This window comes from Hemitrygon akajei, chromosome 4, assembly GCF_048418815.1.
Source record: "Hemitrygon akajei chromosome 4, sHemAka1.3, whole genome shotgun sequence".
Taxonomy (NCBI): domain Eukaryota; kingdom Metazoa; phylum Chordata; class Chondrichthyes; order Myliobatiformes; family Dasyatidae; genus Hemitrygon; species Hemitrygon akajei.
This window is the reverse complement of record NC_133127.1, coordinates 156,280,916-156,303,548: the sequence shown is the minus strand read 5'-3', so window position 1 is coordinate 156,303,548 and position 22,633 is coordinate 156,280,916. Positions and strand designations below refer to the sequence as shown.

The 22,633-nt window shown below is 40.7% G+C and overlaps 1 protein-coding gene across 1 annotated transcript in view; it reads left to right on the top strand.

The window, feature by feature from the left end:
• Nucleotides 1-22,633, top strand: part of micu2 (mitochondrial calcium uptake 2) — a 386,621-nt gene that overhangs the window by 249,516 nt on the left and 114,472 nt on the right. The window contains exons 6-7 of the mRNA XM_073043710.1: nucleotides 3,627-3,674; nucleotides 20,387-20,469. Of these exons, the coding sequence (XP_072899811.1) occupies nucleotides 3,627-3,674; nucleotides 20,387-20,469 (131 nt within the window). The remainder of the gene's footprint in view (nucleotides 1-3,626; nucleotides 3,675-20,386; nucleotides 20,470-22,633) is intronic.

Below are 22,633 nucleotides of genomic sequence, written 5' to 3'. Positions count from 1 at the left end.
GCATTGTTCAGAATGCAGAGTACCTACAATTTCTGAGTTGCAATTTGATGTTACCACTTACACTAATTACAGGCCAGTTACAGCCTGTAGTCCTAATATGCTTCAACACTGCATTAAACTGTACATCCATCCCAGTGCAAGACTTTAAACAATCCCAACAATAAAGGTACAAGAGCTATTCCCCAATTATAGCTTATAAGATGTGAAAGAGGCGATTATTAAAAGAAATGAGGGATCAAGCTCTTTCCACTGAATGAGTGCAAAAATGCCTATCACAGCTGAATGAGTCCACTGTATCTGGGCACCCCTTAGCTATACCTTCCCAAAAGTAGCATGAAAAGATCTCTTAAAACAATTTAAGGTAGTATACCTATTCATTTAGGGACATAGTGAATACTTAGAACACACCTATTCAACTCACTGGCTTCAGATTTGAGCTGTTGATCCCTTCAGGCAGGTGAAAGAAGGACTTTGGTTGGTACTTGCATTGGAATCTGTACAATATCGATAAATATGTCAACTTGCCTAAACAATCTTGTGTGTCATAAATACAGTTGGTAAGGGCAGTAGTTCATTGGTTGGTTTTACATTGTATCAACAATGACAGGGCACCCATGCAGGAGAGTTTTTAAAGTGGAAAAGCCATTGCATGGGGCAGTTCCACTCTCTCGACCTCGGAAGTCTAGGTCCAGTGGTAAGAGTCGTCATCACAAATTGAAGTTCTCCTTGGTTACAGTAGATGATCATGGCTTCTGTGCCTTGTCATACCCTTCGCTCTTCATGAAGTGTTGCAGAACCAACCTCCTTAACCACTGGATCTCACTGTTGAACTCATCCACCCTGTCCACTGGACCTGACTTCACATACTCGGTCCCTATCACACCAGGTTATGAGACCCACCGGCTATCCTCACCTGATTTAGCCCAACTGTTGGAGGGGTGTACCAGGGTGCGGCCTCCGTTGCGGGCAAACAGCTACTTGAAAGCGCACGTGGGTGAGTGTCCAGTGGGGCCCAAAGATGAGTGAGCTCCCCCAAAATGGACACAACAAGCCATTTCACAAGAGATGCTACCCCTCCCTAGACATCCCATAAGTGCTAATCATTGGAAAATAAATAACACCCTAAAAAATTTAACAGAATGGAGAGGAAAGTGCATGAAGCAATACCGCACTTTAGGTATAATATTGCTACAAGAGAGTATTTCTTGTCTTACAATTAAAGGTAGTTTTATGTAACTTCACCCTGTTATACAGAACATGATAGACCATTTGCCCTTTTATACCATCCCTGCTTAACTGTCCAAGGTCCACAATCATCTTTCTAGGTGAACCTACAACTAATTTATATTTCTAGTGTATTGTATCTAGTGCTCACAATGTAGTCTCCTCTACTGTGGGAAAACACAAATCCACTTTTATAATCTTCTGAATATACTTGCAGCGATATACCCCACTAATATGATGAACTGAATACCGAGTCTTTGGGCCTACTCCGGGCTGCTCCAGGGATTTGGATCTAAGGACTCAATTTGGTTCAGAATGATGTTGTTGCTTCCTTCTATTGTTTATATGATTTGTTTTGTGTTTTTTTTTTCTTTGTCTTTCTCTGTGGGCACTGGGGGTGTGGGAGGGGGGTTGGTCTTATTTTTGTAATTGGGTACTTTTGGGTTCTTTGCTTTGCAACTGCCTGTAAATAAACAAATCTCAAGGAACCTTTGAAACAACTTCCTTCAGTCTATAAGGGTGAGCAACTCCCTGAACCCTGTCAGTTTAATTCTCCATCCCAATCCCATTCACATGCTGACATCTTTATTTGGTCTACTTCAATGTTCTAACAAAGCAGGCCGAATTCAGATGTCAGCAAAGTACTTTCAGCCCTAAAGATTCAAGGTTAAATTCAGCAATTTCAGATAACCAGTCTTTACTGTTATTGTCAGAACTGGCCAGTTTCATTGTAATATCATTGGAAACAGAAGCTTACCTTTTCTCTCTGTCATGCACTGTCTGATTTGCTAGGTATTTTCAGCACTCTCTATAGTTTTAGATTTCTAGCGATTTATTATGATTTTTCTCTTTCCCAAACTCCCTTCAATCAGATATTAACTAGACTGTGCTGAAAGGATTGTGTCAGTACCAGACAGGTCTCCATCCTGTCACCAACATTCACGTTGGCTTTTGTATCCTCCCCATTTGTAACATAAAACATAACCTGCTTTTGTACTTTTACCTGAAAAGTCCATTCTCCCACCATATTGCTTTTATTCCAGAGTTTTTGTGCTTTTATATGGTTTTTACAAATTGTTAATTGGACTTGTCATTTATCTTTTGACAAGGCAGTCCTTTAATCAGGCTGCTCCTCATCCAAATGTGTGAGATAAAATGAGCCTTTCCCCTTCCATTAATGCACAGGCAGTTTGAAGAAAAACGGTGGAGCAAGATACTCATAAATCTCTAATTCCTCACATTTTACGGGTTGAAATTCATTCCTGAAGAATGAGAATATGTGGAGAGAATTTAAACATTACAATCCTCTAAGACTGGTCAGTAATGCTAGATCAGCTATTTTATAACAAAGAATCTGATGTTTAAGGCAAATTTCAGAATTAATGGACGATACAGAGCAAATGTTAAAAATACACAAAAAGTTAATGCTAAGGTTTTTACGTTTTGTGTAATTAAGTGGTAATTTTATAGCCCTGTACTTACTTGCAAGCTGAATCCTCATCTAATATATCTATGTAATAGAAATCAACATTAAAAATTCTATCAGTTGAAGAAATCCCAGGCATATGTTGTACAATAATAAAATATTCAGAATAAAAAGTAGTTCAGTTCCCAATATTGGGAGATTTCCTTCATTCACAAACTTATGCTTTTGATTTTATTTTTACTATTATAATTTTATCGTATACAGCATAATTTTCCATTGTGTTGATTTTCCACGCCCAATCTTACATTGTTCTCCAGAGATCGAGAACTGAGGTGACTTGAGGGGAAAGGATGTAAAGCAAGTCAGCCATTGTGCTCTTATTTATTGGAAGTCAAATCACAGTAGCTTGGGTAGAGGTAGATGAAACATTGATTGTGCCCACCTCCAGGCTGGAAATTATGTGTAAAAAATGTTATAGGAGGGTATTTTTGAATGAAGGGAGACTGCCAAATATCACTTCAGAAATTAAATTAATTTAATGGTTTTGAGCCATGTCTCATCCATACTGTTTTGATAAGGTATAGTAACACCTCTGTGATTCATGATTGAAGACCTTTCTAAGGGCATTATAACTTGGTGGTCTTCTTCATATCCAGCAATGGATATACCCTCAATTTCTATCTAAAAGTAGAAAGCTTACATATTTTTTGGAAAAAAAGATGCATTTCCAGTCATACAAATGTGTCAAATGTTAATCGGTAAAATGCAGCTAGTTTAGAAATCCATGCTGTCCTGCAATTAAATGATTCAACGCTAATTTGCTGTAATGTCAAAAGGTATTTATCTAGAAATCTTGGTTGACTTTATTGCATTAATTTACTGTTTTCAAAAACTACTGCAATATGTTACCAAGTAATTAATGAAAGGACCATAAAAGAGAAATTAACAATTGCTGTCTTTTTTTGTTTTCCTCTAGGTCTAATATCATACACAGAATACTTATTCTTGCTGGGTATTCTAACAAGTAAGTTGAGTTAAACTGTAATTTATCTGATGTTAACATTTGTTCATTTTGCCTTTTAACCAAAATTGTGTCCTGTTGTGTACAAAGCTTTATAAATAAAATCATTAATGAAGCCAGTGTTAAAAATTAACAATTTATTAGATGCCTATGAAGATCTGAATTGATTAAATAACTTCTTTTTCATTTGATTACTTTTATTGAGAACAGCTGCGGGCCCCTAAAGCTGCTTAGGTGAAACAACCTCTAGTGAAGTAATCATTGTAGAATCGTCTTACAGCATGGAAGCAGCCCCATTGGCCCAACTCGCCCATGTTGGCGGTGCTGCCAAGAGGATTAGTCCCATCTGCCAGTGTTTGGCCCATAGTTCTCTAAACGTCTATCTACTTAGCTTGCTTTTATATGTTGCTAATGTGCCTGCCTCAGCCACTATTTCTAGAAGCTCTTTCCAGATATACACCATGCTTTGCATGAAAAAACTGTCCCTGATGTCCCTTTTAAATCTTAAACCTATACCCACTTGTTTTTAGCACTGTGTCCCTGAGAAAAAGACTATGACTCTGCCTTGAGTGATTTTGTATACCTCTATCAGGGCAACCCCCTGTCTTCTACATTCAGAGGAATAAAAATCCTAGTTTATGTAATCTCTCCTTGTAACACAGGCTCCCAAGTCTACGCAACAACTTAGTAAATCTTTTCTGTACTCTTTCTATTTTAATAAAATCTTTCTTATAACAGGGTGTCCAAAACTGTGCACAACATTCCAAATGAGACTTTACCAATGTATACGTAGAACATAGCATGTTGAAATCTACAGCACATTACAGGCCCTTCAGTCCAAAATGTTGTGCCGACCATGTAACCTACTCTAGAAACTGCCTAGAATTTCCCTAGTGTATAGCCCTCTATTTTTCTAAGCTTTAAATACCTATTTAAGATGCTCTTTTAAAGAATTATAACTGAGCTTAGCTTCCAAGCTCCTATACTCATCACCTTGGCCAATGAAGGCCGGTGTGCCAAATGCTTTATTCACTACTTCACTGAGAAACCACTGTGAGCAAACTATACAGTTGCACTCTTTTGGTTTCACACAGTCTGCCATGTTGATTTTTAATGAAACCTATTATCTCCCTAACCATTATGTGTACAGTGTCACAGTGCTATGTGATTTTTTTTTTATTGTTCTTCTGGATATTTGGACAAAGATTTTGATAAGTGTCTGAGTTTGCCTAATTTTAATTAATCCATACCAGATTTCTCCTCCAAATCTGAATGAGCTATAATTAAAGTTTCAAAAGCAATTTTAATCCCACAATGGTGCAAATAGTAGACCACCACTTCACAGTGCGAGAGGCACAGGTGCAGTCTTGACCTAGGGTGCTGTCTGAGCTAGCTGTGTTTACAATCCACTGCAGCTTTTACTGATCCTGTGCAGTGCAGTGGCCCTTCCGTACTAGATGTTGATGCAACCAGATGGAATGTTCTCCATGGTACATCTGTAGAAATTTGCTAGACTTTGACATACCAAGTCTCCTCAAACTCCTAATGAAATATAGCAACTGGCATGCCTTCATAATTGTATTGATATGTTGGGCCCAAGATAGATCTTCAGAGAGGTTGACTTAGGAATTTGAACTGTTCATCCTTTCCACTGCTGACCCCTCAAAGAGAACTGGTTTGTGTTCCCACGACTTCCCTTACTTGAAGTCCACAATCAATTCTTTGGTCTCACTAGCGATGAGCATAAGTTTATTGTGGTGACACCTGATCTGTTTCACTCCTGTATACCTGCTTGTTACCATCTGAGATTCTGCCAACAATATCTGTGTCATCGGTGAACTTATAGATGGCATTTGCGCTGGCCTAGCCAAACAGTCATGAGTGTCGAGAGGACAGAGCAGTGGGCTCAGCACACATCCTTGAGGTGTACCAGTGTTGAATTTTCAGCAAGAAGGTGATACTTCCAATCCACAGTAACTGTGGTCTCCCAATGAGGAAGTCAAGGATGCAGTTGCAGAGGTCCAAGTTTATTGATAAGTACCAAGGGGATGATGGTGTTGAATGCTGACCTGTAATCAACAAATAGCAGCCTGTTGTAGGTTTTGAATTTGTCCAGTGGATTCAAGACTGACTGGAGAGCCAGTGAGATTGCATCTGCTTTAGACCTATAGTGGTGATTGGCAAATTGTAGTGGGTCCAGGTCCTTTTTTAGGCAGGAGTTAATTCTCACCATTGTGAAGTACTTTTGAACATCTAGCCCTCAGTTGATTGTGAATCTCATGGTTCATCCACAGCTTCTAGCTTGGGATGTCTGGTATATTCCTGAAGGTGCACGGTCACCCACACACTGATATTGTTCATTTACAGTCAATCATAAATACATGACAACCTACACTAGAAGAATTCCTCTGTCGTTAACTGTTAGCAATTAATACACTTTTATAATACTGCAGTGGTTTTGGTAATGTTCTAATTTGTTCTCTATTTCATTTAAATACATAATTTGTCACAGTTGAACGTTATTTTGTCTTTTTTGTATACAGTACCTTTTTAACTATTTCCATGAAACTTGCATATAATCTATTAGGAACTGACACCGTTTTATAGAACATAAGCTGTATTAATTAGTAGTGTTCTAATTTGTTCTGTATAACTTATTTGTCTGTTCAATGAAAGGTTGTCTTTTTTATACATTTTTAACCATTTTCATGAAACTTCAGCTAATTGGGGCAGCTGCTTAATTGGCCTAAGATATACTGGTCCTGATGTGTCCCAATTATCTGGAATCCACTGTATATGAAGTGTGTGTATATGTCTGTGTGTATGTTTATTTGGGGCACAATGCCACTTAATTGAGGCTGGAGATTGTTGCCAAACAATTTCTAACTACTATCAGTTGTACATATTTCTATGACCGTTAGACACAACGTCATGCTTGGAGCAAACAGTTTTTAAATAGCGTCGTGTGTGTGTTTGTGTTCAGAAAAATGTGTATTTTGTCGCTGATAGTTAGCAAGAAATAAGCAGTAAGACAATCAGATCTGTTTTGCTCACTATGATTTTAAGCATTCAGGCTTGGAGATGCCAGGACTGGTCAGGAGTAGAAATGCGATTTCACTACTTCAACAGGTTTGGAACTACAAAGAATTTGAATGTTACAATGAAAATGAAGATTTGGTGGATGCAATTGTCAAAAGCGTTGTATGAAGACAGTCCATTATCTGCACTAGGTGTCTGCACTGATTTTGTTCATTTTTTTTTATTCATTTACAGAGTGTGGGCGTTGCCAGCTAAGCCAACATTTATTGCCCTTCCCTAGTTGCCCTTGAGAAGGTGGTTGATGAGTTGTCTTCTTGAAACACTGCAGTTGCTGAGTTGTAGGTACACCCACAGTGCTGTTAGGGAGGGAATATCATGATTTTGACCCAATATGTTTCCAAGTCAGGATGGCGAGGGACTTGGAGGGGGATTTCCAAGTTGTGGTGTTCCCAGGTATCTGCTGTTCTCATCCTTCTAGATGGTAGTGGTCGTGAGTCTGGAAGGTGCTGCTTATGAACTTTGGTGTGTTGTTGCAGTGCCTGTTGTAGATAGTACACACTACTGCAACTGTTCGTCAATGGTGGAGGGATTGGATGCTTGTGGAAGAGCTACCAATCAAGGGGGCTGCCTTGTACTGGATGGTGTCAAGTTCCTTGAGTGTTGATGGAGCTGCACACATTCAGGCAAGTGACAAGTATTCCATTACACTCCTGACCTGTAGATGGTGGACAGGCTTTGAGGAATCAGGAGTTGAGTTACACACCGCAGGATTCCTAGCCTTTGACCTGCTCTGGTAGCCATGGAGTTTATATGGCTAAACCAGTTCAGTTTCCTGTTAACGGTAACCCCCGGGATGTTGATAGTAGGGGATTCAGTGATGGTAATGCCATTGAATATCAAGGGATGATGGTTAGAGCCTCTCTTGTTGGAGATGGTCATTGCCTGACACTTGCATGGCTCGAATGTTACTTGCCACTTGTCAGCCCAGGCCTGGATATTGTCCAGGTCCTGCTGCATTTGGGTATGAACTACTTCACTATCTGATGAGTCATGAATGGTGCAGAACATTGTGCAGTCATCTGTGAACATCCCCGCTTCTGACCTTACGATGGAAGGAAGGTCATTGATGAAGCAGCTGAAGGTGGTTGGTCCTAGAACACTTCCCTGAGGAACTCCTGCAGTGATGTCCTGAGGATGAGATGGTTGACCTCCAACCACCACAACCATCTTCCTTTGTGTCAGGTATGATTCCAACCAGCAGAAGATTTTCCCCCTAATTCCCATTGACTCCATTTTAACTAGGGCACCTTGATGCCATACTTGGTCAAATACTGCCTTGATGACAAAGGCTAGCGCTCTCACCTCACCTCACCTCAGGTATTTAGTTGTTTGGTCCATGTTTGGACCAAGGAGGTGATAAGGTCAGGAACTGAGTGGCCTTGATGGAATCCAAACTGGACATCTGTAAGCAGGTTATTGCCAAGTAGGTGCTGCATGATAGCACTGTTGATGACCCCTTCCATTACTTTGCTGATGATTGAGATTGCTGGGCAATTTTCCACATTTCCGGGTAGATGCCGGTGTTGTAGTTGTAGAGGAACAGCTTGGCTAGTGGCATGGCAAGTTCTGGGGCATGAGTCTTCAGAGCTATTGCCAGAATTTTGTCTGGGCCCATAGCCTTCACAGTATGCAGTGCTTTCTGCCTTTTCGTGATATCACGTGGATACCAATTGGATTGGTTACATACTGACATCTGGGATGCTGGGGACTTCTGGAGGAGGCTGAGCTGGATCATCCACTTGGCACTTCTGACTGAAGATTGTTGCAAATGCCTCAGTCTTATCTTTTGCACTGGTGTGCTGGGCTAATCTATCATTGAGGATGGGGATATTTGTGGAGCTTGCTCATCCATTGAGTTGTTTGATTGTCCACCACCATTCATGATTGGATGTGGCAGGACTACAGAGTCAATCAATTTACAGTCAAAAGAACAATGCAGTGTACATTGGATGAAATCTTCCATTAATAACTATTAGGAACTAACACAGTTTTATAGAATATTAGTATTAATTAGTAGTGTTCTAATATGTTCTGTATTTAATTTAAATATATAATTTGTTTCTCAGTTAAATGGAAGTTTGTCTTTTTTATACATTCTTAACTATTTCCATGAAACTTTAGCTAATTGGAGCAGCTGCTTAATTGGCCCAAAATGTACTGGTCCTGATGTGTCCCAATTAACTGAAGTCCACTGTTGTATATATAACAATATAATAATTATTAGACAATACCACCGTAGAGATTACAGGTAAATTTCAACGTAAATACAGCCTAGTCCATCATGGGTTATGCCGGCCCCACCATCGAGCACATCTACACAGAACACTGTCGCAGGAAAGCAACATCCATCATCAAGGATCCCCACCACCCAGGAGATGCGCTCTTACTGCTGCTGCCATTATGAAAAGGGTACAGGAGCCTCAGGACCCACACCACCAGGTTCAGGAACAGTTTTATCCCTCAACCATTAGACCCTTGAACCAGTGAGGATTACTTCACGCACCCCATCACTGAACTGTTCCCGCTTTCAAAGACTCTCCATCTCATATTCTCGATATTTATTGTTTTTTTTCTCTTTTGTATTTGCATAGTTTGTTGTTTTTTGTATGTTAGTCATTTGTCCATCCTTTTGGGTGCGGTTTTTCATTGATTCTCTTGTGTTTCTTGAATATTCTGTACATGTCCGCAGGAAAACAGATCTCAGCAATATATATGGTGACATATATGTGCTTTGATTATAAATATACTTTGAACTTTAAATGAATTTCCATTGAAAATTATGTTTATTAGCAAAAATAAAAAAACATTTTGATAGTAATCATATTCAATTAATTGCTATAGGAAAGATTTATGAAACACACAAATCATTGAGAGTTGTGAGATCTTGACATGAGCTGTAATTTTACTTGTGAATTTGAACTATTTAAGTTTAAGTATTATACTCTTAGAGATGCATCAAATCATTACTCCAAAAAAGAGGGAAAAAAATTATGGTAAGACTTGGAACTGTTAATCATGGTCAGTAAGATGAGTAAAATCTGACTTGGAAATCCCTCTCATTGATTCTGAATTTTAACCACAGAAACCTGGCTTTAAGTAAATTTGGGAACATAAAGTAACCACAATTGAGATTGTGTATGACTGATATTAATAAGAACCATGGACTTAACATTGTTTCTGTTCAGACCTTCAGACTTCCGAGACTGGTGTAGAGTAAACGTGTTTATTTTAACAAATGAGGGAGCAAGCTAGTACATTCTTCAGTCTCAGATGTTTAAAATATGGCTGAATATTTTGTGGTTCCTGAGTTGGAATGAGGAGATGTAGCAAAGGGTTGAACAGGGGTGAATAGGGGAGAAATACCCAGAATACTAAAGATCAGGTACTTGTCTTGAGGTATATTAGGGTGGATAAGTCCCCAGGACCAGATAAGGTGTCCTCTCGATCATTGTAGGAGGCAAGTGATGAAATTCCATGGGCCGTGGCAGAGGTACTTAAAACATCCTTAGTCATGGGTGAAGAGCCAGAGGAGTGGAGGATAGCTAATGTTTTGCCATTGATCACACTCTAAGAATAAGCCAGAAGATTATAAACTGTTGAGCCTGATGTCAGTAGTGGGTAAATTATTGGAAGGTATTCCAAGGGACAGGATATCTAAGTATTTAGATAGACATGGCCTAATTAAGGATAGCTAGCAAGGTTTTGTGCATGGTAGGTCGTGTCTAACCAATCTTGTAGAGTTTATCAGATAGGCTACCAGGAATGTTAATGAGGGAAAACAGAGAATATTGAGTACATTGGCTTTAACAAGCCCTTAGACAAAGTACTACATGGAAGGATGGTCTAGAAAGTTCAATCCCTTGGCAGTCAAGATGAAGTAGAAATTTGGATTCAACATTGATTTAGTGGGAGAAACCCGAGAGTGGTAGTAGATGGTTGCCTCTCTGATTGGAGGCCCGTAGTTAGTGGTGTACCACAGAGATCTGTGCTGGATCCATTGTTGTTTGTCATGATAACATTCTGTATGATAATGTGATAGACTGGATCAGTCAGCAAATTTGCAGATGACACCAAGGTTGGGAGTGGACAGGGAGCAAAGCTTACAGGAAAAGCGGCTGAAAAAATGGGCTAAAAAATTATAGGTGGAATTTAATGCAGATAAATGTGAGGTGTTGAGCATTGGTAGGACAAAACCAGGATGGGACTTGCACAGTGAATGGTAAGTCACTGCAGTGTATAGTAGAACAAAAGGATCTGGGAATACAGGTCCATACATAATTCCTTGAAAGTGGTGTCACAGATAGATTGGGTCTGAAGATAAAATCTACAGATGCTGGAAACTGAGTAATGCACACAAAATGCTGAAGGAACTCAGCAGGTCAGGTAACATCTATGGAAAAAAGTATAGTTGATGTTTCGGGCCAAAACCGTTTAGCAGGACAGGAGGAAAAAGGCTGAGGAGTAGATTTGAAAGGTGGGGGAGGGTAGAGAGAAACGCCAGGCGAAAGGTGAAACTTGGAGGGGGAGGGATGAAGCAAAGAGCTAAGAAGTTGATTGGTGAAAGAGACAGAAGACCATGGAAGAAAGGAAAAAGGGGTGGAGGAGCACTGGAGAGAGGCGATAGACTGGCAAGGAATTAACAAGGGCATGGGAAATGGTGAAGGAGGGTCATTACTGGATGTTTGAGAAATCGATGTTCATGCCATCAGGTTGGAGGCTATCCAAACAGAACGTAAGGTGTTGTTCCTCCAATCTTAAATGTCGCCTTATCCTAACAGTGGAGGAGACCATGAATGAACATATCGGAATGGGAAATGGAATTAAAATGGGTGGCCACTGGGAGATCCCACTTGTTTTGGTGCACAGAATGTAGATGCTCAGTGAAGCGGTCTGCCAATCTACGTCGGGTCTCACCGATATACAAGAGGCCATGCCAGGAGCACCGAACACAGTAAATGACCCCAGCAGACTCACAGGTGAAGTGTCACCTCACCTGGAAAGACTGTGTGGGGCCCTGAATGGTAGTGAGGGAGGTGGTGTAGGGACAGGTGTAGCATTTGTTCCACTTGCAAGGATAAGTGCCAGGAGGGAGATCAGTGGGGAAGGATGAATGGACAAGGGAGTTGCATAGGAAGCGATCCCTACGGAAAACAGAAAGTGGGGGGGAGGGGAAGATGTGTTTGGTGGCAGAGATTTTGGAGAACTATGTGCAGAGGTTGATGGAGTGGTAGATGAGGGTAAGAGGAACCCTATCCCTGGTAGCATGGCAGGAGGATGGGGTAAGAGCAGATGTGCATGAAATGGAAGAGATGCGGTTGAGGGTCCTAAAGAAAGCTTTTAGCACATTGACCTTCATAAATCAAAGTATTGAGTACAGGAGTTTATGTTGAAGTTCTATTATTACTTGCATATGAATATCAATACCATATACTTGGGGGAATTGGGCCTGCAGTCCTCAGAGTTGCCTGATGCCGGTGGCCGGAGTTGGGGACGTCGTAAGCGGTGTGCGAGGAAGCGGAAGCGAGGCAAGCGGGCAGGAGTCCGTGCCAGGAAAAAAGCAAGCCCTAGCTGGCTGGCCCTCCAGTCCGTTCTGCTCTCCAATGTACATTAAATTGGACTACATCTGTGGCAACGAAATACTCGGCAGGAGTACAAAAACGGAAGGAATCCCGGACGCCGCCATTCAGCTGTTTATTTATGTAACAGATTTCCCCCAAGCCATCGGACTACCAACCTACTGCCCTCTGCTGTGCCTATTGTCTTGTTTATTTTGCCTGTACTGTTCTGTGTACTGGGTCCTGGGAAGGTCTGTAATCTAGTGTAGTTTTTGTGTTGGTTTATGTAGTTCAGTGTAGTTTTTGTATTATATATCTACAAGACCTTGTAAGGAAAAGTATGGTGTGAGGCACAAGTTATGTTGAGGTTCTTTAAGAGGTTGGTGAGACCAAATTCAGATGCAGTTCTGGTCACCTACCTACAGAAAGAGTACAGAGAAAATTTACAAGGATCTTGTAGGAAAATATTGAAACGGTTAGGACTTTATTATCTGGAGTGTAGGAAAATTAGGGGAAATTTGATAGAAGAATACAAAATTTGAGGGGTATAAATAGGGTAAATGCAAGCAGGCTTTTTTCACTGAGGTTGGGCGAGACGAGAAAACTAGGGCATAAGGGTGAAAGGTGACCTATTTAAGGAGAACATGAGGGGAAATTTCTTCACAGAGGGTGGTCAAGTGTGGAACAAGTTGTCAGTGGAAGTGGTAGATGCAGGTTTGATTTCAACAGTTAGAAGTTTGGGTAAGTATATGGATGGGAGTGGTATGGAGAGCAATGGTTCAGGTGTGGGTCGATCAGTCTAGGCAGAACAACAGTTCAGCATGGACCAGACGGGCTAAAACTCCAGCTTCTCTCTTCTAGTACTCTATGATTAAGTGGAATGGAAGATAGCTAGAATACTTTGATTCTGAGAGTTTCTTTACATGATGCAATGACTTCTTTTGTGAATAAAGAGAATATAGATTTTTGCTTGTGTCTCATGCCATATTTTTTCCTTACAAGGTTTTGTTGATATTATGTGCAAGTATGTGGTAATGATATTCATATACAAGTAATAATAATTTATGTCTGTTAGAGTTAACATTTTTGTAAATCAATGGTTTTATGTTAATATCCAAACTCAGCTCAGAATTTAAGAAACTTTAGTTATAAGTTTGTAAATCAAACAGGAATGGTTTTGATTTTACTTGGCAAAATAGGAGGTATCCCCAAAGCTTCAAAGTGCTGAGCCGCAGATTTGGCTTGTGCTGTGGGTGCAGAATTAAAGATCTAAGTGCAATATTAACTGACCTTTAATTATTCTTCCAGATGCTTGTGTTATATTTGGATTAACATTACATTAAGAAAGGCAAGCACAAGTAAAATAATTTTAGTCTATGAATGCAGTAATTGTCCCAGGGATGTGGATAAAGGGCTAAAAGTAGCTGACTTGTCCAGAACCACCACCCTTGGTTCTCTATGCTCAAATTTAGAAGACCAATCTCACTGGAGTATCTGGACTCCAATCTGGTCAGTGTCTTTGATTCAGACATTTGGTTTGGCTTTGTTACCTTGGTGCATCATTAACTTTTGTGACTTCTGAGATAGCACCAATCACTAGAATTGTCTCCTTAAACCGCTTATCTCCTTCCCTTATATCTGTTGACTGCATTAAAGCCCTCCTAAAAAATGCAAATCTTTAAACAAGCTTTTGAACACTAATTGGAACCTTTCTTTAGTATCCAATTTTTTTTTGGCAAAATTGAAGCAGCAAGATATATTGTTCTACATTAAATGTAATATGTAATAATAAACCTCATACGCCAGAATGCTGTTTATCAACTTCAACTTGGTGTTTAATACAGTCATCCTTCAGAAGTTGGGTAAACTGTCCTTGTTGGGTTTCAACATCTCTTTCTGTAACTGGATCTTGGACTTCTTGACCGGAAAACTACAGTCAGTCCGTGTTGGTAGCAACATATCTAGCGACATCACGCTGAGCACTGGCAGCCCCCAGGGCTATGTGTGCAGTCCGCTGGCAGCTGGCCAACAACTTGAGTCTCAACATGGACAAGACTAACGGGATCATTATGGACTTTAGGAAAGTGTAGGCTGACCACTTCTCACTGTACGTAAACTGCTTTCCCCCCGCCACCGACCCTCTGGAGAGGGTTAGTAGCACCAAGTTTCTGGGAATGCACATAATGGATGATCTCACTTAGTCAAGAAAGCACAACAGCATCTCCACTTCCTGAGGAGATCAAGGCTAGCAATGGTTCTCCCCCCCCCCCCCCCCCCCACCATTCTAACCAATTTATACAGCAGCACCATTGAGAGTACCTGACCAGCTGCATTACAATCTGCTATGGGAATTGTATTTGACCACAGCACCCTATAAAGGATTAGGAGGACTGCTGATGAGAGGATCACCGCAGTCTCTCTTCCACCCATTCAAGATACTCATCAGGAGTGCTACATATGCAGGGCTTTTAACATTGTCAGGTAACCCTCCCATCCATCCTACAATCTCTTCAACTCCTACCATCAAACCGTAGCATTAGGACGGGAACTGGCTTCGTCCACCAGGCCATAAGACTACTGAACATCCTACCACCACCTAGATATCATCATGCAAGTGCCAATAATGTGATAATGTTTACTTTTTAAGAAGTATCATAAATGTCAGCTTTCCAGAATATATTTCATTTTTTAAAATTTATTTATGGTAATATTACTTTGTGTTGTGTGTGTGTGTGTGTGTGTGTGTGTGTGTGTTATATGTACTACATTGTGCACCTTTCTCTGGAGGAACTTTGTTTCGTTTGGTGGTATACATGTATGTGACTGAATGGCAAACTTGAACTAATGAAGAACTGCTATTAATTTGTTAATAAATATCCAGCCACAGTGAGTGTTTCCACATGAAGCACTAATTCATTTGCACTTCTTCCACTCTAGTGTACTGGATTGGGTACCCACATTGTGTTATCTACATGGAAAAACCAAATGTAGATTGTGTGAATGTTTACAGGAGTGAGCTTCCAGCAGCCTGCCATTTGAATTCACCATTCCACTCCCACTCTGACCTCTGTCTGTGACCTTCTGAACTCTTGCAGTGAAGCCTGCTGCACAGTGGAAGAATAATGCTTCATTTTCAGTCTAAGTACATTGCAGTCTTCAGGACTCAAGTGAATTTCCCAGCTTTATGTAATTCACTCTTTATCTGTATCAGAACAAGCTATTTCTGCTTGTTGTCTTTTGGCTCCATTTTTCTCTAACAATTTGCAGAGTCTGCATACTGTGTATCTCATAATCTTGCTTTAGGTGACACAGTATACAGACAAAGAAACTTAATGTAATACTAACTGCTGCTCTGATTGCTAAATACAGTGCCTATAAAAAGTATTCACAGCCCTTAGAAGTTTTCATGTTTTATTGTTTTACAACATTGAATCGCAATGCATTTAATTTGGCATTTTTGACACTGATCAACAGAAAAAACTCTTTCGTATCAAAGTGAAAACAAATTTCTAAAAATTTGTCTAAATTCATTACAATTATTAAACACAAAATAATAAATAATTGATTGCATGATTACTCACCCCCTTCAAGTCAATATTTAATAGATGCACAATATCAGCCTTGGGTCTGTGTGGATAGGTCTCTATCAGCTTTGCACATCTGGACACTGCAATTTTTCCCCATTCTTCTTTACAAAACTGCTCAAGCATTGTCAGATTGCATGGGGATCATGTGTCTAGCCACAAATTCTCTTTTGGATTGTACTCTGACTTGGTCACTCCAAGACATTAATTTTGTTGATTTTAAGCCATTCTTGTGTAGCTTTAGCTTTATGCTTGGGGTCATTGTCTTGCTGAAAAACGAATCTCCCAAGTTGCAGTTACTTGCAGACTACATCAGATTTTCCTCCAGGATTTCCCTGTATTTGCTGCATTCATTTTACCCTCTACCTTCACAAGCTTTCCAAGGCCTGGGACCCCTTCAGAGTGATGTAGCTACCACCATGCTTCACAGTAGGGATGGTGAGTTTTTGATGATATGTGATGTTTGGCTTACACCAAACATAATGTTTAGTCTGATGGCTCAATTTTGGTTTCACCAGACCATAGAACCTTCTTCCAGCTGACTTTGGAGTCTCCCAAATGCCTTCTGGCAAACTCTAGCTGAGATTTCATGTGAGTGTTTTTTCAACAATGGCTTTCTCTTTAGCACTCTCCCATAAAGCAGCGACTGGTGAAGCACCCAGGCAACAGTCTCTCCCATCTCAACCACAGAAGCCTGTAACTCCTCCAGAGTTCAAGTCAAGTCAAGTCAAGTCACTTTTATTGTCATTTCGACCATAACTGCTGGTACAGTACATAGTAAAAATGAGACAACGTTTTTCAGGACCATGGTGTTACATGACACCATGTAAAATTAAGTTTTTCTCACACTGAAATGTACAGGTTTCACATAGGTTGACTGATTGAGAGAAACAAAGATGGAATTTATTATTATTAGGGCCCACACTGAACTGCATATTTGACAAGAGGCTTAAATAATTTATTATTGGTTATGAGCTCTCTCTTCAGCTGTATACCAACTGACACAGCTCCATTGTGAAGGTTAGCTGAAGAAAGCAGACTTTACTGAAGGAATTTCTCAGGCAATAAGGAAGAGGCCTTACATGCAAAACAAGGTGTAGGTACCTGCAGATCATCTACCATCCTTCCCAGATTGGCATTTGTGTGGTAGAGATGGAAGCCGCCTTATTCTAATGTTCTTCCTATTCAAAATAAGTGGCAAGATTGGTACCTGAAAGAAAATTTAAATGTTCCTTAAAACTACACTGCAAGATTAAATGAATAAAATTGTCATCAGTTCTTACAACTCAGATAAAGGTTTTTAAAAACTGCTTAAAAAGATTTGCATAACCATATTAATTGTTCACGTAATACATTTCAAGATTTATGTCCAGTTTCCACAGGACTCTTTGGTTTTTATCAATCGGAATCCTACAACACCTCGTGCTTTGGGCTGCATTATCTTTGACCTGGCCTGCTGCTCATGATAGCTCCCCTGACCTGTTAACACTATTAGTTGTGTGTCTCTGGATATCAGTCTTCGCTGCCATACCCAAACCATAAGTCAGAACAGCAGCAACTTGAGTAGTGGACACTGGTCTAGATCATGGCTTTTTAATGGGACTATCCCTCATTTATACCCCAATCTTAAAAAATGACAGATGGTCCCATATTTTCTGCCTCCAATTGTCTGCAGTGTTTCACATGCAGTCGCAATGAAGGGTCTATCAGCCCAAAATGTCAACTGCTTATTCCCTTCCATAGATGCTGCTGACCTTCTGAGTTTCTCCGGCATTTTATAATTGTTACTCAGGATTTCCAGCATCTGCAGAACCTCGTCAAGTCAAGTCACTTTTATTGTCATTTCGACCATAACTGCTGGTACAGTACATAGTAAAAATGAGACAACATTTTTCAGGACCGTGGTGTTACATGACACAGTACAAAAACTAGACTGAACTACGTAAAAAAGAACAACACAGAGAAAGCTACACTAGACTACAGACCTACACAGGACTGCATAAAGTGCACAAAAACAGTGTAGGCATTACAATAAATAATAAACAGGGCAATAGGACAAAGTGTCAGTCCAGGCTCTGGGTATTGAGGAGTCTGATAGCTTGGGGGAAGAAACTGTTACATGGTCTGGACATGACAGCCCGAATGCTTCGGAGCCTTTTCCCAGACGGCAGGAGGGAGAAGAGTTTGTATGAGGGGTGCATGGGGTCCTTCATAATGCTTTTTCCTTTGCGGATGCAGCATGTAGTGTAAATGTCCGAGATGGAGGGAAGAGAGACCCGATGATCTTCTCAGCTGACCTCACTATCCGCTGCAGGGTCTTGCGATCTGAGATGGTGCAATTTCCGAACCAGGCAGTAATGCAGCTGCTCAGGATGCTCTCAATACAACCCCTGTAGAATGTGATGAGGATGGGGGGTGGGAGATGGACTTTCCTCAGCCTTCGCAGAAAGTAGAGACACTGTTGGGCTTTCTTTGCTATGGAGCTGGTGTTGAGGGACCACCTGAGATTCTCCATCAGGTGAACACCAAGAAACTTGGTGCTCTTTACGATCTCTACCGAGGAGCCGTCGATGTTCAGCGGGGAGTGGTCGCTCCGTGCCCTCCTGAAGTCAACAACCATCTCTTTTGTTTTGTTCACATTCAGAGACAGGTTGTTGGCTCTGCACCAGTCCGTTAGCCACTGCACCTCCTCTCTGTAAGCTGACTCATCGTTCTTGCTGATGAGACCCACCATGGTCGTGTCATCGGCGAACTTGATGATGTGGTTCAAGCTGTGTGTTGCAGCACAGTCGTGGGTCAGCAGAGTGAACAGCAGTGGACTGAGCACACAGCCCTGGGGGGCCCCCGTGCTCAGTGTGATGATGTTGGAGATGCTGCTCCCGATCTGGACTGACTGAGGTCTCCCAGTCAAGAAGTCTATGGTCCAGTTGCAGAGGGAGGTATTCAGGCCCAGTAGGCCCAGCTTTCCAAACAGTTTCTGATTGTTTCTAAACCTCTTGTGTTTAGCATTTTAATTATTCCCAAACAAAAGCTCAGAATGTACGTGAATCATTAGGAGTTTTGCAGTGCAACATAAAAACAAAAATGTGTACTCACAAAGCAGTTGTCAATTTTATTATTGGAGCTGAGCTTATGATAGGCTTGAGCCCAGTTCAAGATGATTGCTGCTTGTGGCCACGTTCACTTGTTTCTGCCTTTGCCACCCATCCTCGGCAAGTTGGTGGGAGTACCCCATGCCGCTGACATGAAAAGTGGCAAAGCCTAGCTGAGACCTGTAAATGAGACAGGAGTGTAGCTAGTAGAGCAGCTATGAATACAGATGTACTCCTGTTTCTATCAAACGTGTAGAAAGAATAGGACCAATATTGTGGTTCAAGGCTGAAATCAGGAGCTGAAGGCCAAATGTGTGACTGAGCTCCAAGGCCAAAACATGGTAACAGAGCATACCAGGCATAAGTAAAGTTTTACAATGGGCAAGAGAGGTGACTGTGTGTTCAAAGGACAGGGTCTATGGGAGGACCAGGAGAAGATGCAAACAATGCTCAAAGTGAAGAAGTTCAGAGACAGAGGGATTATGAATGTTCTAATGAGTTGTGGGTAAGGTGAGGAAGGTGGAGTATGAAAGCGTGTGTGTGTGTGCGTGTGTGTGTGTGTTCATGTGCGCATGCATGCATGATCCCAACCACATGCAGTCCCTGGCCTTCCTCTGTCTTTGGTTCTCAATCACACACTTGACCCCATTCGTAGCCATGTATTTGACCACTGCTCCTCATCCCAGGGTACATGTATATGAGAGATCAGTTGACCAAACCTTGTCTAGTATTAAGACAATGGAAAAATGGTCACCCTATGTACATGTTTCTGATCACAGCGATTTGAAGACAGGTGGAATAATTTAAATAGTTTCATAAAAATTGCTTAAGCATCTTCACATTATATAAATTCACTAGAAACATGAAGGTTAATTATATTCAAACAAAAACACTTGTGTGTGTTTCTGCAAACTTGTCCACCCACCTGACAATGAACGGGATTGCACTGTGCTGGGCAGCATCTCACTGGCAGTGCAGAAGTTCCAAAAAGTGTTTGGAAATATGGAAGACTGACTTTCAAAAGCACCTTGCTGTTAGTTTGGTAAAGTAAGTGTTTCAGGCCATTGTCTGCTACTAGTGATTGTTCAACTGCCAGCAAAGGTAAATGCTTTTTGTACCTTTGCCTCTTGCTGGTGACTGCAAGCTAATGCTATAAGGAAAGATGGGCTTGAGTGAATTCTACCAGCCTCAGCCATGTGGTGAAGTTTGGGTTAGAAGTTGATAATATTCATCTTGAAGTGTCCAATATAACAGGCAGTGACCTGATGTATTTTCTCAGTTCCTCTGCTTTATTCCCATCAAAAACTGAAAAAAATACTGCAAAACACACAAATCCAGTTCAGAAATTTCCTTTGTTAATGATAATGTGATCCTTCTGCTTACAGAACCACACACTGGATTCCATATTGCCTTTAGTATGCTGGACATTGATGACAACCAACAAGTTGAGAAAAAAGAATTCCTGATGGTAATTTTTTAAAATGTATTAATCTTGTGCCAGAAAAGTTTTTTAATTGTAAATAGAACTGAAATTAGGGTTGATTTTAACATCTAATAATGTTTAATAATCTAATTTCTTCTGAATTCAATACTGCCCATTTTTTAGAAGAGAGAAGTATTTACTCTATTGTTTTGTCTATGGTGGCATCCGTCGGTCTCGAGAGACCATGGATCTGCGCCTGGAGTTTCCAGGGCGCAGGTCTGGGCAGGGTTGTATGGGAGACCGGCAGTTGCCCAAGCTGCAGGCCTTCCCCTCTCCACACCACCGATGTTGTCCAAGGGAAGGGCACTAGGACCCATGCAGCTTGGCACTGGTGACGTCGCAGAGCAATGTGTTGTTAAGTGCCTTGCTCAAAGACACAAACACGCTGCCTCAGCTGAGGCTCGAACCAGTGACCTTCAGGTTACTAGTCTGATGCCTTGCCCACTAGGCCACGCGCCAACACATGGAATCAAAAAAAGTAAAAGCCATTCAACCCCACTGGTTCACAAAGTCTCCATCCACTTATTTGCCACTCTTTGCTTTCAAATTCATTCATCCCATCATCTGCTCAAGGCGGATCTCAGGGTCTCTGCTCTTCACTTCCATCCCATAATGTTTTACATTGTCACTGGCAGCATCAGTTGCCATTCAGTTCATAATCTACTGGAGCACTGAGACACAAAACCATTATCTGAAGTATCACATTTCAAACGGGATCATCAAAGCACCTAGTTACCTGCCTTCTAAGTTGGCATAAAAAATCCACTGGCACATTTTCAACCATGCCCTGGATAGTACTCTTTAATGATTTTCTAATAGTTGTCTTTTGGTCACCATTGTAAAAACGCACACCTTTCTCTTTGTGATTCCTTGCTTTATAAATTGGCAATGAACTTCTTGAGGATGTGAAAAATGCTGTAGAACTGTCCATTACTAATATTCTGCTCAGTAAATTATTTAAGATAGAAAGAGGTTCAGCACTTCCATATCATAAATAACCGAAAACACATTGCATTCAATTGATGCATACTTTAATTGTAAGCTACAATTTATTAGAGTTTTTGTGCAAAGATGCCAAGTTTTCTTCTGTCGGTACTTTTTTTTGGTGACTCAGCAATATTTAACTCCTCCCCTTTTCACTTTAAGCTTAAGGGATGGGGTCAGTGGCTGCATTTTTGAGTAGGATCCTCAAAGCTATGGACAAGTAATACCTGCCTTAGATGAACTCGGTTCACCTACTTCAGGACGTTTTGAAAGTTTGCCAAGTAATGCGTCTAGCAATGTCCGCCATAGCAACGACCAAAAGCTTCAGTCCTTTAACTAATCACAGCAGCATATTGTATGCTTTTATTCAAAGCCTGCTGCCAAGACTGGAGCCAATACCATAATGGATGCACATAATTGTGGTTGACAAGAAACATCATAGTCTTGGCTTGTGCTCCACATCCTGTCAACTATTGTATAGGATCTCATGACATATGAGAGCCCCTGAACCCTGGCTATAGTCAAGCAACCTATGATGATGCTGATGAGGAAACAAGGCATTTGAACATGAGTAAAAAGAGAAATAAACCATGTTTCTGTTTGACCAATGAGTTTGAAATGAGTGAAATAAATATTACAAGAGCTGAGAAATTGTACAAATTAAAGTGATTGAATACAATATCAAACAAAAATCATGAATAGAAATAATGCAATGGGAATAAAATTCAGACTCTGACTTAAAAATCTCATGCATCAATTAATACCTGATGAAACGAGATCCTACGTGTGCTAGCTAATTTCCAGTGTCAGAAAGGTTGAATACTTAAATAGTTCAAAGATTCAGAGTACAGTTATTGTCCAAGTATGATTACAGTGTACAACCCTGAGATTTATCTTCCCACAGACAGTCATGAAAGAAGGAAAACCATGGAACCCATTCACAGAAAAACATCAACCATCCCCACCCCCAAGTGCAAAGAACAAATCAAATAAAAGGCACAAAAAAAAACAAGCAAAAGAACACAGAATGTAAAACATCAAACCTCAAGGCAAACAGTGCAGGAATATCAGCCCAGCCCAGTCCAGTTCAATCCAGCTATGACTCAACCATCTCGAAATATATCCTGATGTAGAATACATGATATCGATCTAATCATTTTTGTTT